The sequence below is a fragment of the Aspergillus melleus genome (genome assembly GCF_016097325.1).
Source record: "Aspergillus melleus strain CBS 546.65 chromosome Unknown contig8, whole genome shotgun sequence".
NCBI classification, from domain to species: Eukaryota; Fungi; Ascomycota; class Eurotiomycetes; order Eurotiales; family Aspergillaceae; genus Aspergillus; species Aspergillus melleus.
The window spans coordinates 103,106-118,599 of NW_025763377.1; the positions used below are offsets into that span (position 1 = coordinate 103,106).

The window sequence follows — 15,494 nt, forward strand, 5'->3', positions numbered from 1 at the left end:
CACGGAGCTGGTATAGAAACCGCTCAATTTGGCGAAACGCCACTCTACGCAGCATCAAGAAGTGGGCATCTCGGAGTTGTAGAAATACTTCTTGACCGTGGAGCTGCTGTGAATCCTAACAATTCATCATATTACATAGCACTCCACGCAGCCGCAGAATTTGAACACATGCAAGTTGTTGAGATACTGCTTGATCATGGTGCTGATATCAATGCCACTGCATCTGATGGAACAGCGCTCTGGATGGCAGCAAAGAATGGGGATGAAGAAGTTGTTCAGATACTGCTGGATAAAGGAGCTAGCACCAATGCTGTTTCTGAATCCTCCACGACAGCACTCTATGAAGCATCGAGAAATTGGGACCAAAAGGTTGTGGAAATCCTTCTTGAGCATGGGGCTGCTACAGAACCTGAAGACCTATGCAATGGTATTGCACTTCACGCAGCAGCAGAGACTGGGCATTTTCGAATCGTTGAGATACTTCTTGACCATAAAGCCAACCCCAAATTCCAAGATGAAGATGGCCATACAGCACTCCATAAAGCTGCAGAAAACGGTTATGAGAGAATCGTTGGCATCCTGCTCGAAAAAGGTGCCAGTGTTGGCATTCAAGACAATGACGACCGCACGGCACTCCAGTTGGCGGCGGAAAATGGGCATCAAAATGTTGTTGAGATCCTCGAGAAGCATGTCAAGCCTGGTGGGAAGCTCAGCTCTGTTGTAAATTGATCTTGACTGAATGGAATGCAAATTCTGGGCAATGTTGTTGAATTCACTCCTCGATTCAGCATAAGTTAAGGTGGGTTGCGTTCGAAGAATCTGGGCGACTAGTCTGAATGTACGAGATTTTACACCAAGTCCAGGCGAATCGTTTGTAATTCGCAGGAATCTATTGTCGTGACATCCACGCCAGTTTCTTTGGTATATCGAGTCACATGAGGAATCAGGCTATGGCTCCGATAATGCTTCCGCGAGACCAATCGACTAGGTATTCTGAGTCGCACCTTCGGCTTTTGTACGCAGCAGCGTTATGTAAACCCTACTGTGCATCGAACCTATCCCCCGTGGTCCTTTAAATCCCAGCCTAAGCTCATCAAGATCATCTCGAGACATCATAGATAGTTAGAAGTGTATCTTCATTCCCCAGGCGCCTCCGTCAAGGTGACTCTTGTTTGCGGTCTTATATTCTACACATTTCCGCATTTGCTCCACGACCCGAAGCAGGCTAGTTGGCAAATAGATCAGGGATGAGACTACTTGAATGTACTCTCGTCGAGAATCTACCTAGATTTACCCTTCTAGACGGCATGTCCGATCAGTTGATTGCCCGGCTCGATGTCCAGGCTATAGTCTTGTATCCCGTATGCCTAATAAAAGCAGCTTATACGTACTCGACTATAGCTACCATGATTGGAAAGTAGTGGCCGATGTTCCCTCATGACCTAAATAAAGTAAAACTAAGTGACAGAGCGCTGATAAACAGCTAGTACAATGCAACTCTATACCTCCTGCAACCAGCATACGTTGATCGTATACTCCGTACGACGGATACTTCCAGATATAGAGTAAAGACGAATATAGATAAGATAATGCAATGAATTGATTTTATATACAACAATAATGTATGAGTTCCCATATAGTCACATAGCCATGATTACATTAGGGGGCATCTATGAATATTTCACTAACACAAGAATCAAAAAGAAGAGTCAAAAGGGAACTGCCACCGGCAGAACCAAGAAGAAAGCAATAATAGAAAAAAAAAAAAAAGTAGAATACAGACTGGATGAGGTCGAACGGGCATAACCAACCCCGACCGTTGTCCAGCCAGAAGAAAACCTTTCACTCACGTAAACCTGAGAAAAACCGGCCAAGCCATGCCCCAATGCTGCATCGGAGAAATGCTCTAAAATTGGTCGCGACGAAGGACGACCAATATCATGATGGTCATTCATTAAACAATGATAATAAAAATGCTGGGACCCCCATATTAGAAACGGTGGAAAATGATAATCAAGAATCTTCGAGTCACCCCACGTGTTGTATCGCGCGGGTGGGACTCTCCAAGAACGTCAACCATCGGTTGTATTTAACAACGGTGTGAAAATGTTGAATGAAGCCGCGCCATTCGCGGGTAGGTTGATTGTGCGACGTTTCAACTCCAAACGGTATGCTCTATGCGCAAGCCCAAATTCACATGCCAAAGCGATAAGCACTCAGACTTAAGCCTTGCGAGAACGGGTGACGGGTCCGTTGGACCGACCGGTGGACGAGGCGTTGCCGTTCGACTTGGCATTTCCGTTGGCAGCCTTTCCGTTGCCCTTGGTGGGAGGAGGCACCTGGAACTTGGCCATGTCGATGACAGCCTGTCGGCCAGTGTTGCTGCGGGGGCGAGCGCCCTTGGAAGCCTTGTTGTAGGTGGCGATGTAGAAGGAAATGAACAGGAAGAGGTAGGAGGTGATGATACCAATTCCGGCGAAAGCGGCGAATTCCTCACCGGCACACTTGCCCATGTTGGGAGCCCAGGGGAAGTAGGTCGACGAGAAGTAGGTGTAGGAAGCGAAGTAGATGAAGCCTGATCCGTCGCATTAGCTCAGATTCTCTCCCTCTTCGTGAGCGACGCAAATCCTTTACTTACCGACATCAATGATGAACTGGACGATCTGGAGACGGGTGATCCACTCCTTCCACCAAATGCGGATTCCACGGGCGCTCTGGAAGTAGTACCAGTACATGACGACGTGGACCAGCAGGTTGATGGTGATAGGAACCCACGACACGGAAGTCAAACCGATCAGCTGAGTATAGCACAGGAGGGCAGTGGCACCGTGGTGGTAGGTGTGGAGGAAGGTCAACGGCTTCTTCTTGAGGAAGAGGAAGACGGTGTCGATGAATTCGAGGTATTTGGTAAGGTAGTTCAACTATTGATGGTCGCATCAGCATGTTTGTCGATTGTTTACCAGGATTTCAGGCGCACTCACATAATACAGGACGACGAGGGGCTGAGTCCATCCACCCTGGTGGTCGCAAATGGCGAAGAAGATGCCATGTCTCCAGATGGTCGGCAACAACTGCTCAATAAAGAGCGCCAGTAGAGTTGCGCTGATCGCAGTCAGGTAGAAGTTGTGGATCATGAACAAGGTGTTGAGTTTGAGAGCCGAGAAGTTCTTCATGACGGCGCGACCACCGAAGATGACCACATAGTAGGTGACGAGCATGGCCGCGGTGGAACGGAAGTCGGACAGAGGCGTCTCACCCGCAACGAACTTGAACTCTTCGGCAGGGTAGCCCACGACATACTCGAAAGCCTTGTTGAAAATGGGCCATAGGTGGATGCCGAAGGGCCGGTCGATTGTCGGGAGGGACACGTCCACGTTTTGCAACAATTCAGCGGCCATGATGGATGATGGAAATCAAACAGTTGATTTCAGAGGTCTTGAAAGTTGTGCGATCGCACTGCGCTTTTCCGGTTGAGAGAAAAGCGAGACGTGGGCGAGTTGCCAATTTTTCTTTCCTCTCTTATTTTTCCCCTTCCCTTTTTTTCTTCGGGGAGGATTCTGCTGACAGGACCGACAAGGTTAAAGCCGGAAGGGGTGCAGGCAATGGAAGGAACGACAAGAAACGAAGAAAGACAAGATGAAGAGAGAAGAAGACGGGAAGAGAAAAGAAAGGAGAGAGGTTGAGAAGGAGAAGAGTCGGCTGGGGTAGAGGAGAAAAGAAAGGAAAAGGAAAAGGAAAGAGAAGAAGAAGGTGGAGAGGGAGAGAGTTCGCAAGGAGAGATCCGCGTCTCTTTTTTTGGTTCCTCCGGCACGTCCGCTGCGGCCCCCAATGCGGCCTAGTGCCGACCGAGGCATAAAAGGGGTTCCTTCGCTTTCTCAGTCCTAGTAGTTATGTATAGTCTGCATTCAGGCAGACGGAATTCTACGGCTTGTTTGCAGCGCATTGCTTGAGTTCAATTTACAGCACCTCCCTACATTGTAATTCTGCAAAGTCTACAAATTTCTCTCGTCTCCTCGAGTATAACCCGTTCTCCCAGGGATCCCTTGCACTGGGCTGAGCGGACCACTCAATATTGGCTTTCACATGCTCAAGTTCATAATTCATGGTTAATTTAATCTGCCACGATGGGGTTTCATTTCGACCTGTCATCTCACTTGCCAATAGGAGCCCTTTGCCCGCTGATTATCTCCCCAATTACAGGAACGTCGAATTTTTCGGATATTTATGGACCTGGTGTCGATCACTAATCGTGTCCCCAGGTTTCCTTCGAGGAGCTTTTTCTCCGACCTCCTGTCGACTGTGATCAGAGGCTCTCCGGAGAATGTCGTAGTCGTACACTCAACACTATAGGTAAAGAGCCATTCGATTGCCGTAACACGGTTCGGATCATGGTCCTTATCGCGATGGTTGTCCGACCTGAGACGATACAACGTTGCTCCGATTGACACAGGGCAGCCTACTCCGTAGGGGTGGCTCTGAGGTTATTATAAGGATGATGTGGACCGGGAATGGTTTGATTGACGTTCCATTTGTGAGATGCATGGACGGTTACTCGTACCGAGTAGGTAGTATATTTCTCAATCCGGTAGCTGGCTGTTCCAAGTTGCCTTGAAACGGACGATGGTCTCAATATTGGGTCTCTCTGATCAATATACTCATAACGATAATATTTAGACTTCAATCAATGAGAAACCGTACCGCTGGAATGCCGAACTCAAATTCGATAGATTTCATTGAGTGCCGGTCGGCTTCGAGTAACCTGGGCTTGTACAACGACGCACAGACCAGATGCAGTATACATCCCTTCTCATCGTCATCGTATTGAAGACTGCATGCTGACCTGTATGAGACCTTGGTCAATTCTACTCAGTACCGGTCCGAGACGAAACAGTTCTTTCTATTTATATCCGTCAACCGAATTGGTGTTTGACGTCTAGGGTTCTGAAGCGTTCGTCAGGTGTTTGCAGATATTATCAGGAAGCTACTGTATGGCGAACTAGAGCGGCGTTTATATATAGCCGAACCAACGGTGTCTTTTCATAAAGATACAGGTAGAGGGAGCTGTTCAATTGCAGCCAAACAGTATCAGGGAACAATCAATAGCTACACTTTGTAGACACAAGGAGAGTCAGAGTACTATGACCTTACATGCCTTCGTAAAACACCACCATAGCCTTTCAGTCCGCAGCTTCGCGTGCATCTCTAGGCAATATGAGATCAATTGATGCACTGAGCAATTTTCTAGAGACTGTGAATTGAGGAATATGAGCACTGAGATACTGCATTCCATTCGACATTATGTGAAACCGGTGAAGATACAACGGAGAAGTCGAGCAACTCCCTGATGTCTTGCTGAACAGGCGTGGAGAGATACCTGAGGCAGGAAATACTACCTAAGGCAGCCGCTGACTCCTCCACTCGGCCAATCAGACCTCCCGGGTTGTCCGACCCGATCTGGGCCAATCACCGGTGGGAAATACAAATCCTGAGGCTCCCTAGCGCAGCCTCAGGCATCCTCCTCGGGCGGGCACGGGAGCCCGTGACGGCCTGAGGCGCTCTCGATGACGGGCTTGTGGTGGCCTGAGGCCGCAACGACCTCACACCACCCGCAAAAACCTAGCGCAGCCGGGCTTGTCCTCTGACTTCGACTTCGTCAACACCTCGTTCCCGTCCTCCCATCACGTCCGCTTAATTCCCACCTCCTCCACCCCCTCCCATCGCACAATCCACCTCTCGCCATGTCGTCGATTTCCCTTTTCCGTATCGCCACCCGCGCCGTGCGCCCTTCCGGCTTCATCAGAACTCCTCAATTGCCCCGGTCCCGAGTGCAGGCCCCGATTGCTCTTGCTATCAACCGTCCCAGCTTCAGCACCACCACCCAGCGTCGCTCCGGCCACGAGGACGAGACGTACGAGGAATTCTCTGCTAGGTATGAACTTCTCCACAATCGAGCCATTGGGATCTTGTGCGAGCGAGCTGGGGACATACGCGATTCCCCGGTCGCAGGGGTCGTCCCTCTTGTCTTACCCGGATCCGATCGAGAGTCACCTTACTCCTGATGCCGATTCCCGCCGTCTAACTGGTCGAATTTACCACTTACCTTTGTTCTCTTGTGATGAATAGATTCGAGAAGGAATTCGACAGCGTGCAGGATGTCTTCGAGCTGCAGGTATGTTCGATTTACCTTGTCTTTTCGCTTTTCGCACTGAAATCCCGACCTTTCCGTTTTGTCCACTGTCCGATCAAGCCTTGATAATCAGCCCACCCGCCATTGGCAGATGGAGGGCCCCCAACATCACGACCTACCTATAGTACATCTTGACTATAGCAATTGAGACTAATGTTATGTGCCTGGTATAGCGGAATCTGAACAACTGCTTCGCCTACGATCTCGTTCCCTCCATTGAGGTCCTCTCCGCCGCCTTGAAGGCCGCTCGCCGCGTCAACGACTTCCCTACCGCTGTTCGCATCTTCGAAGGTGCGATTGATCCTTCTCCCTATACCCTCTATTTACCCAGCCCTCTCATCCGTTGAATCAAACATAAACTCACCCATCTCTACAAAAACAGGTGTCAAGGCCAAGGTCGAGACCCAGGAACAGTACAAGCAATACCTCGAGAACCTCGAGGCTCTGCGCCAGGAGCTCGGTGTCGCTCTCCGGGAGGAGCTCTACCCCGAGGAGGCCTAAATCAGGGAAATAGACAAGAGAAAACCAAGGACTTCCAAAAAATTACCTCAACCCCATTGTTTTTTATAGTCCGCCCTCCCTCTCCCTCCCACTTCCGCACCCTCGTACGGATCTTTTCGACCGCCGTTTGATTACAATATTCTTTTTTATGTCCCGTTGATAAGATAGGAAAGCTGTATACATACTATTTCTAGAATGCAGTTGGAATGAGGAAGCGAGCCTCTCTCTCTGTTCGCCTTCGCCCGCGTTCTCGGTGGTGTTCTTTTCTCTTTTCTTTTCTTGGATCATGTGTTACTTCTAGTCATTCCCGTCATCATCCTGGACCGGTCAATCCGACATCTTGGGTGGTATGGAAGGAGAGGAAGGAAGAAAGGGAAGGTAGGTGTTTGAAAGAATATTGAGGACAGGTGGTGTGCACACGTGCTTTTTTCTTTTTCTATACCAGTGCTTTCTATAAATCTTTGTTTTGTGTGAGCATTTGTTTGTACTGTATTATTGGTGATATAGTGAAAACACAATAAGGGGCTGTTGTTTTCTTAGATATGGCTCTTGAGTGGTTGGCTCATCAGTACAGTAAATACCTTCATGATTCTACCTGATCTTGGCTCCTGAGTATCTATATCCAGTGGTCTGGTTGACGGTATTCATATTATCTCTGCGCATGAGTATTCACATGGTTGGTTTACCAGCGGTGAAATCTACGGTATTCAGATGGAAGATATGCATCAAATCCGGGACAGGTGGACACGTCCAATTCTATGTGCTTTCACTCAAGAAATGAACAGATTGGGATACAACGAACAGAATGAAAAAGAATAGAATATAGATATACAATGCAAGGCCGGCCCGGCATCCCCTGAAACAAGTTGAAAAGAGAAAAGAGGAAAATCATCACACAGGTAAAAACTATAGATAAGAAGATATTAACCACCGCCGAGAAAAAAAATAAAAGACATAGAAACCAAAGCCCAGAAGAAAGAACAAACGCCGTCACACAATCACCATTAAAGCAGGTCATGACAACCGCACATCAAACAATGAATGGGCTTTTATCATCGTGGAAAACGGGAAGGGAGAAAAGAGTAGATAGACAGAAGAAACATGGACATGGTGGTTCTTTAGGTGGACCTGCCTCGAGACCAGAGCTCGAGAGCACTATGCATGTCCACCTCTAGAAATGAGACCTGTTGTGTGTAGATCCTGGTCTCTTGCCAGTCACGTTGAAGCTCTAGTTTAATGCGTTCCGACAAATTGGAAGTAGTTGGGTCGGCAATCCTCCTTGGCCAGCCAGGGCTCACCCTCGTAAAATTTGCCGGGAGTACATCCGGAGCACTTGGGCGAGTTGGGGCAGTTGAAGTAGGGGATGTGACGGTATCCGATGTCCCGGAACCTGCAGGAAAAAAGAAACATGTCAGTTTTGTACAAAATCGACTTCGTCAGACTAATTCACTTACCAGTGGACCTTGGACTTATCGGCGAAGAGACCCAGGGCGATCGAGTGGACGGGAGCATCGCCCCATCGCTCGTAGTAGAATCCGCCCGAACGATCCAAGTAGTCGAAGTAGGCCGAGTACTTCTCACCCCGGAAGAACTCCATGTCTCCGATTTCGAAATTGGACCAGAAGTGACACGTAGAGTATCCATTGGCACCAGCCGTGTGCTCCGGGCGCAATTGGTCATCCACCAGCCAATCCATCATGTTGTTGTCGGACAGGTAGGTCGGGTTGGCGGCAAGGAATTCCTGCGTCTTCGGCCACAGGGACGGAATACTTTCGGGGGCATCGAAGAGGTTGATGGTGAAACCGTAGGTGATGTTGCGATCCTCCACGAACCGGAAGACGTCATAGTCGACGTTGCAGAAGAACTGAACCTTGGGCTCGACACGCCAGTAGTAACGGTACTTCTCGAGGGCAGGGTGCTTGTAGAACATTCCACTGTTCCATCGGCACATGTTGTGATAGGAAACCTTGTCGCTGTACTGGATGCCCTTCTCCTTCAGCATCTCAGCCGACTCGCGGAAGAGGTCCTTGTTGATGAAGTCGGGCATATCCCAATGTTCCTTGGGGACCTGCTCTGTTTCTGAGGTCAGACCAATATCTTACTTGACAAGTCTGGAAGGTGTAGTACCGTAGATGCATTTCGCCTTAGTTTCCGCCTGCGTCCGCCTCTTGAACTCTTGAGTGAACGGCTGGTCGTTGAAGAAGATCCACGGGTAGTTGAACTTGTTGTTCCATGTTCGCTCCAGATCACGCATGGTCGGGATGAGATCGTCAAGTTCTTCGTTTCGGACGAGGGAGATCAAGGCCGCGTTGGTCCGGGCAGAGTTGGGACTATCGGGGGCATAGTCGTTGTCTTCAGCGCGCCATAACTTCCCTTCGGGTTCTCCGGTTGCTACAATAGAATATCAGGTTAGCAAAACAAACAGATTCTTGTTGACCAGAGAAATGAGAGATAGCAATCGCAAAAGTCTGAACGGGGAAAACGAACGTTCCAGGAGAGGGTCTACTTTGATGCCCTCATAAGGCTGAGACCCCTTAATGCTGATGGCGGAGGGGCCTTTGTTGACCTGGAAGACAAGGAAGAGGACCAGGATGATGCATGCTGCACCGAGCATGCGAATGGGTCTTGCGACAGCCATCTTAACCGTCAAAACCAGACAGAGGGGAACGACGGGTCTGGGAGGGAGTTGACTGTGAATTGACAGGAGAACCGGAGCGACAGACTTGGGATTACGGAGTTAATCGATTGCTTATTATGGGCTGCCGCCGCCTTTCCTGAACGGGTCTAGCGCAGACGGCAGTAAATCAAGAGGGCGCCAGTGCCGCGTCAACCTCCGTCGCATTTAGTCCTCGCTCTCTCGCTCTCTCGCTCTGCGCGTCGCATGGATCATGGGATGTTGGGCAACGGCTTTCGACTTGGTTTCTGCGTGACCCCCCCATTATGGCCGTGGCTACCATAGTAGGCACGCTAACGGAAGAGCTGGTCGCGACCGTTGCGAACCTTGATGATAAGGTTTCTAGACCTTCCGGTGATACCAAGTACATTATGGGATAACAAGGTAGCTAATGACATTTTGCAGGACACGCCGCGATTTAGAAACTTGAAGCGACGCGCTGAAGAGACGTTCAAGTCTAACTTCCATGTGCGCACGAACCAGTTTGACGTTGCGAGTCAGCTTGATGGCCTGCAAGAGAAGTTCCAGGTTATCAATAAAGATGACCTGGCAGATGCTTTGCGGTCACGCTTGACCGAGCTCAATGAACACCGAAGCTCTTGGTTTCCGGAGTTTCTTTCTCTGCTACTGCAGCTTGCAGACCGTCCGACGCAGCTATCGAGCCTAGATCGCATTGAGCGACCAAAGCTGGAGCAGGTCGAGTCAATCTCCTGGAACGACTTGGACGCTGGTGGGTCGGCATTCTGCGATGAAGACATCTGGGAAACCGTTGATTTTGGAGCAGAATCTTCCGATGATGATCTACCGTCTGTGTCTAGCGCGGACCACCATTCACGGAATTTACCATCCACTTCTGTAGCCCCGGACGAGGACTATGTCATCCCAGATGATGCCTTTTCTTCATTGGATGACGATGATCTGCTCCTATCAATAAAAAGCGCACAATTCTGGAGAGACGAGAACCATGATAGCATCGATAAATACCAGAAATACTCGTCTCGTGTCATAACCGAGCTCCAGGTTATAAGAGAGTCCATCTTCATGCTTCAAGGGCTTCCTACGTCGATATTCTGGCGGCTCGACGATAGTATCGAGATGGATCGGAGGTACAAGCTGGCCCAAGTGTCCGATGAAACTTTCTTACCATTATTACGAACCTTGTGCTTTATCGGGGCCCGAGTAGATATCCTCAGACGATACGTCAGGCTTCCGCAATCTATTGCGCATATGCAGACATTCCGCCGGGCTCTTGAGGACTGCCTGGGGGCTTTTGACGCGTACTTGTCGACTGTACAATCCCAATATCTTTCGCAGAGTGCAACCGTTGCCGTGAGCCTTCTGCAGTTATCTGAAGACGCCCACAGAGAGTCCAGGCTACTGCTACTTTTGGCGGATATTGTCTCCAAACTCCAGCGCGGCGGATCGGAAAACCCCGTTCGGTGCCTGGATCTACTATACGACCTGGTTTGCATGACACAGGCCACAGGCCATGATGACGAATTCAAATTTTTGGCTAAAATGTTTTTCTCATGCTTCGAGACGTATGCACGGCCGTTGAACCTTTGGATGGAGACAGGGGAGTTGAAGGACTCAATTGGTGGAACGCTTTTCATTCTTGACAATAACAACAGTAGCGATCTGGGGACACTTTGGCACGACTGGTACACTCTGGATGAGGCGTCAAGGCTTTTGAGTGCCCCTAAATTTATCCAACCGCTTGCCCGCAAGATCTTCACCACAGGAAAGAGTACGATCTTTCTACAACATTTGAATGTTTCTCATGATCAGGAGCACCAATGCGTGGGTTCGCTGACGTTTGACGACGTCTTTCCGCAAGACGCGTCTTCGCTTTATCTCCCGTTCTCTGCTTTGATGGAGTCTGCCTTTGGAAAACTGGTTGACAGGCAACATGCCCTTAAATCGAGCTGGCTGCGACAGGCACTTGATCAACAGTGTCCCCTGGTGGCATCACTCGAAGCACTGGAACATATTTATCTCTGCAAAGACATGAGCGTCGTTGGGCCCGTGGACAAGAAGATCTTCGAGCTTATCGACCGCGGCAAAGGTGCTTGGAATGACAGATACTTGCTCACCGAATTGGCACGGAGTGCATTCAGCGCGTTGCCCGAGATTGATCCGTCCAAGCTGACTGTTCGACCCAACGAAGATGTCGGCGACAAGCTCGATCGCCATCGGTCCGTGAAGATCCTCGAAACCATCTGGTTCGATTACACCTTGCTCCCGCCCGTTGCAAATATCATCACTGAGGATGCCATTCTGAGATATCGGCGCATTTCAACATTTCTCATGCAGATCCGCAGGGCAATGTACACGATCCAAAAACAGCGCCTGCAGTATTCCAATGGACCAGGCCAAATGTCTGACAACGGCACCAACCCCGTGGACTATGTTTTGCGACATCACATGCTGTGGTTCTTGAATACTCTGTATAGTCACATGACAGGGTTCGTTGTTTCAACGACTGTCGCGTCACTGCGTAAGGCACTAGACAGGGCCACCGACGTGGATGCCATGATCGCTGCCCATCGCGCACATATGGTCTCTTTAGAAGACCAGTGTCTTCTATCCAAGAACTTATATGCTCTCCATCAAGCCATTATCACGCTGCTTGACTTGTGCGTGAGCTTTGCGGATCTCCAAGCTATCAAGCGAGGTGTATCACAAGCCGAGTGGTCTAAGCCGTCGCGACATGAGGACGATGACGACGACAGCGATGCTTCTGATGCCGACGAGGACGCGATGGCCGCCTCCTTCCACGAACACCAACATAATGAACGGCTCCATGATATCAAAAATCAATTTGACCGGCTCGTCGGTTTCATGACAGCCGGACTGAAGGGCATTGGACGAGTGGATGGCCAGCTTAGCTGGGACATTCTAGCAGAGAAGCTCGAATGGAGAAAGGCACGTTCAGGGCTGAACGGCGCTTGAGGCGCAGTTGCTGGGAGTTTTGGGTCTGCATGACTTTGATGAATCTATGTCCGCCTTTGTGGGAATCTGTCTACATTTAATACCCCGATAGAAGCTCCGGAGTTTGTTTCTCATGAATCTATTCAATTTGCATATAAATCATCATGCGTTCATGGCGATGAGTCAGCCGGATTAAGGTACGGACCCACCGCAACAAATCGTAGTCCACTTCCTCCTTCTCTCATCCACTTTTCTTCCCTGTGCTTTTTTTCGCTCGCGGTTGATTCTTGCGGAGCAGTCATCTCCGGTTATTTCGAGCCATCCCAACCGGATTGGAATCCATACTAATTAACTAGTTTAACCTTGATATTCCCCTGTCTGCGTTCCTTCGTTCACAGCGAGCAAGTCCCGTTTGGGGGCAAATTACGCGTTTTGGTTCTAGTCCCATCACGCTATCTTTTTTTTTTTCTTTCTTTTTTTACTCTGATTGCTAGTGGGGGCTGGCATGACATCTGATAGAAAAAAAATCTCAATCATTGCAAACGACTCTCTTTTGATGATTTTCTTCCTCTCTTCTTCCGGATCTGAGAGATTGTATATCCCCTCATCCGACAAGGATTCTCCGTCACCGCCCATCCTGCTGCCATGTCTCAGCAGCACTCGGACCTGATTGTCGATGGCGACGCCCCGCCGGCATACGGGGAAGAAACCAGGAGTACCACCGAGTCTCAGGACGATGCGGCGTTATTGGTGCGTATCAGATCCCAGATCGCCGCTCCCGTAGGATGCTTATGACGCATGCTGACTTGTCACTGCAGAGGACCATGGGCTATAAGCCCGTAAGTTGGATACACTCTACTTTCGGCTAGTTAGAATGTGAAGCTCATGCAGGTCTAGGTCCTCCATCGGACTTATTCATTGTTCGAGAACTTTGCAACCACGTTTGGTAGGTCGAATATGAACTGTCTGGTCTGTAATCTTCCTAATTTCTAATGTGCATTCTCAGCCGCTCTTTACTTCGTCGGAGGTGTTCGCGTTACTTTTAGTACCGGTATCGCTGCGGGTGGTAACTTGGCTTACTGGTTAGTGTTGATCTTGCAATACCGAGAATCTTCAAGCTGACCATGCAACAGGACGAGTTACATCGTGACGGTGGTTTTCACCTTCATCACGGCTGCAGTCATCGCAGAAGTCTGCTCTGCTTCGCCATCCGCCGGCTCCATCTATCTCTGGGCTGCCGAAGCTGGCGGTCCTCGATTTGGTCGACTACTTGGCTTCATCGTCGCCTGGTGGAGTACGACAGCATGGACAACATTCTGTGCGAGTAACACGCAGGCAGCGGTCAACTACATGCTTTCGGTGAGAGGTTTCTCATCCGTGTTACCACCCGGGCTGTGCTAATCAAACATAGGAACTGACGGTTTTCAACGTCGACTTTCCCACTGATACCTCTTCGGTCAAGTTTCGCGCTGTGCAGTGGATTTGTACTGAGATTCTGCTTGCATTGGCTGCGCTTCTCAACTTTATGCCGCGTATGTCTCCATTTGCTGGGGTCCCGTGCATGTCACTAACTACCTCGTAGCCCGGTATTTCAAATGGGTGTTCTACTTTTCTTCCGTCATCGTTCTCTTGGATTTCTTCCTGAACGTCATCTGGCTCCCTATTGGTGCTCACAACACATGGGGATTCCGGACCGCCGAAGAGGCGTTCATGTCCACCTACAACGGCACAGGTGCACCTCCGGGCTGGAACTGGTGTTTGTCCTACCTGGCCACAGCCGGTATCCTGATCGGATTCGACGCCTCGGGCCACGTCGCCGAAGAAACCAAGAACGCCTCCGTCACCGCAGCACGTGGTATCTTCTGGAGTACCGTAGTCAGTGGAATTGGTGGTCTGGCTACCATCATCTTGTTCCTGTTCTGTGCCGTATGTGCCCCTTCGCCTCCACCTGCACATTGCCAATGTCAATGACCACTAATTTATTCTACAGCCTAACCCTGAAACTCTCTTCTCCTTCGGCTCCCCCCAACCGTTTGTCCCTCTCTACGCTGTCGTCCTGGGCAAAGGCGGCCACATCTTCATGAACATCATCTGCGTCGTTGCCCTCTGGCTTGTAAGCCCCTTTCCCCCATCCCCCATCCCCCATCCCCCATCCTAATTCCATTAACAATCCAAAAGAACACAGCCGTAGCCATCGTCGCTGCCTCCCGTCTTGTCTTCGCCGTCGCCCGTGACGGCGTCCTCCCCTTCTCCGGCTGGGTCTCGCGCGTCCACCACGGCCAGCCCCGTAACGCCGTGACCGTCGTCTGGGGCGTTGCCGCGCTCATCACCTGCACACTGCTCCCGTCCGACGTGGCCTTCACGTCACTGGTCTCCGCCGCGGGTGTGCCCAGCGCCGCCGCCTACGGCCTCATCTGTCTCGGCCGGCTCTTGTGCACTCCGTCGCGCTTCCCCAAGCCCAAATGGAGTCTCGGGCGACTGAGCAAGCCGTTCCAGTTCATTGGCGTCTTCTGGAACGGATGGGTCGTGGCTGTTTTGTTCTCGCCATATGAGTGGCCTGTCACGGGGGCGAATCTGAACTGTACGTTCCCTCTCCCATAAGCTCTCTTGTCTTGGGATTGACTACCCCCTCCCCTAAAAGGAGACAGATAAAAGGGTTTACACACAGATGCTAACCGCGAACCCTTCAACAAAAATAGACGCCCCCATTATCATGGCCGCAGTTACCATCTTCGCCATCATCTCCTACCTCGTCATGCCCGAGGAAGCCTGGCTCCCTCGCAACCGCATCTCGCATTTCATCGACAGCAAGGGCGTGACCGAGACCGTCGAAGAGGTGGATGTTGGTCGGAGACCACTCACCTCGCCGTCTCCGCCGTCGGGAGATGCACGGGACGGAACTGAACCCGTGAATGTCGATGCCAGTGGATCCAGCGCTGCTGTTGCTGATCATGCTGCTTCTGAGTCAGGGGAGAGGCGGAGGAAGGGAACAACTGCTGGGGTGAGTGGTAGTGATGAGTGATGGATGGGTGGTTAGTTGGTCGGGCTCTATATTCAATAGCCCGTGCTATTCGAATAGCACCTCAGGTAAGAACTATATAGAATATCCTTCGGGATAGGGTATAAACGAGGATTGTGATGGCGACACTATAGTGGCATGATGAAAAAAAGAGGAGGTAATGTATCCTGTTCAATTTCTTT

At 50.3% G+C, this 15,494-nt stretch overlaps 6 protein-coding genes across 6 annotated transcripts; 4 read left to right on the plus strand and 2 right to left on the minus strand.

Moving 5' to 3' along the window:
* Positions 1–243: 243 nt before the first annotated feature.
* LDX57_012140 (ankyrin repeat domain-containing protein) lies at positions 244–729 on the plus strand (the record flags this gene model as incomplete). The annotated part of the gene is made up of 1 exon (XM_046093874.1): positions 244–729. One exon carries the CDS (start codon positions 244–246, stop codon positions 727–729), a length of 486 nt encoding a protein of 161 aa, XP_045949853.1.
* A 1,493-nt stretch (positions 730–2,222) lies between these two features.
* On the minus strand, positions 2,223–3,398 carry ELO2 (elongation of very long chain fatty acids protein; the record flags this gene model as incomplete). The annotated part of the gene is made up of 3 exons (XM_046093875.1): positions 2,223–2,575; positions 2,639–2,921; positions 2,982–3,398. The coding sequence occupies 3 exons, from the start codon at positions 3,396–3,398 to the stop codon at positions 2,223–2,225; spliced, it is 1,053 nt and encodes a 350-aa protein (XP_045949854.1).
* A 2,340-nt stretch (positions 3,399–5,738) lies between these two features.
* Positions 5,739–6,688, plus strand: COX6 (cytochrome c oxidase subunit VI; the record flags this gene model as incomplete). The annotated part of the gene is made up of 4 exons (XM_046093876.1): positions 5,739–5,929; positions 6,124–6,169; positions 6,361–6,478; positions 6,570–6,688. The coding sequence occupies 4 exons, from the start codon at positions 5,739–5,741 to the stop codon at positions 6,686–6,688; spliced, it is 474 nt and encodes a 157-aa protein (XP_045949855.1).
* Positions 6,689–7,921: 1,233 nt separating this feature from the next.
* KTR4 (glycosyltransferase family 15 protein) lies at positions 7,922–9,326 on the minus strand (the record flags this gene model as incomplete). The annotated part of the gene is made up of 4 exons (XM_046093877.1): positions 7,922–8,078; positions 8,143–8,761; positions 8,816–9,079; positions 9,176–9,326. 4 exons carry the CDS (start codon positions 9,324–9,326, stop codon positions 7,922–7,924), a joined length of 1,191 nt encoding a protein of 396 aa, XP_045949856.1.
* Positions 9,327–9,628: 302 nt separating this feature from the next.
* Positions 9,629–12,314, plus strand: LDX57_012144 (putative gamma-tubulin complex component GCP5; the record flags this gene model as incomplete). Its single annotated transcript, XM_046093878.1, has 2 exons — positions 9,629–9,700; positions 9,768–12,314. 2 exons carry the CDS (start codon positions 9,629–9,631, stop codon positions 12,312–12,314), a joined length of 2,619 nt encoding a protein of 872 aa, XP_045949857.1.
* A 624-nt stretch (positions 12,315–12,938) lies between these two features.
* Positions 12,939–15,315, plus strand: LDX57_012145 (putative amino acid permease; the record flags this gene model as incomplete). Its single annotated transcript, XM_046093879.1, has 10 exons — positions 12,939–13,043; positions 13,112–13,132; positions 13,191–13,239; positions 13,300–13,375; positions 13,427–13,652; positions 13,705–13,825; positions 13,876–14,219; positions 14,284–14,406; positions 14,472–14,874; positions 14,993–15,315. 10 exons carry the CDS (start codon positions 12,939–12,941, stop codon positions 15,313–15,315), a joined length of 1,791 nt encoding a protein of 596 aa, XP_045949858.1.
* Positions 15,316–15,494: the final 179 nt, after the last annotated feature.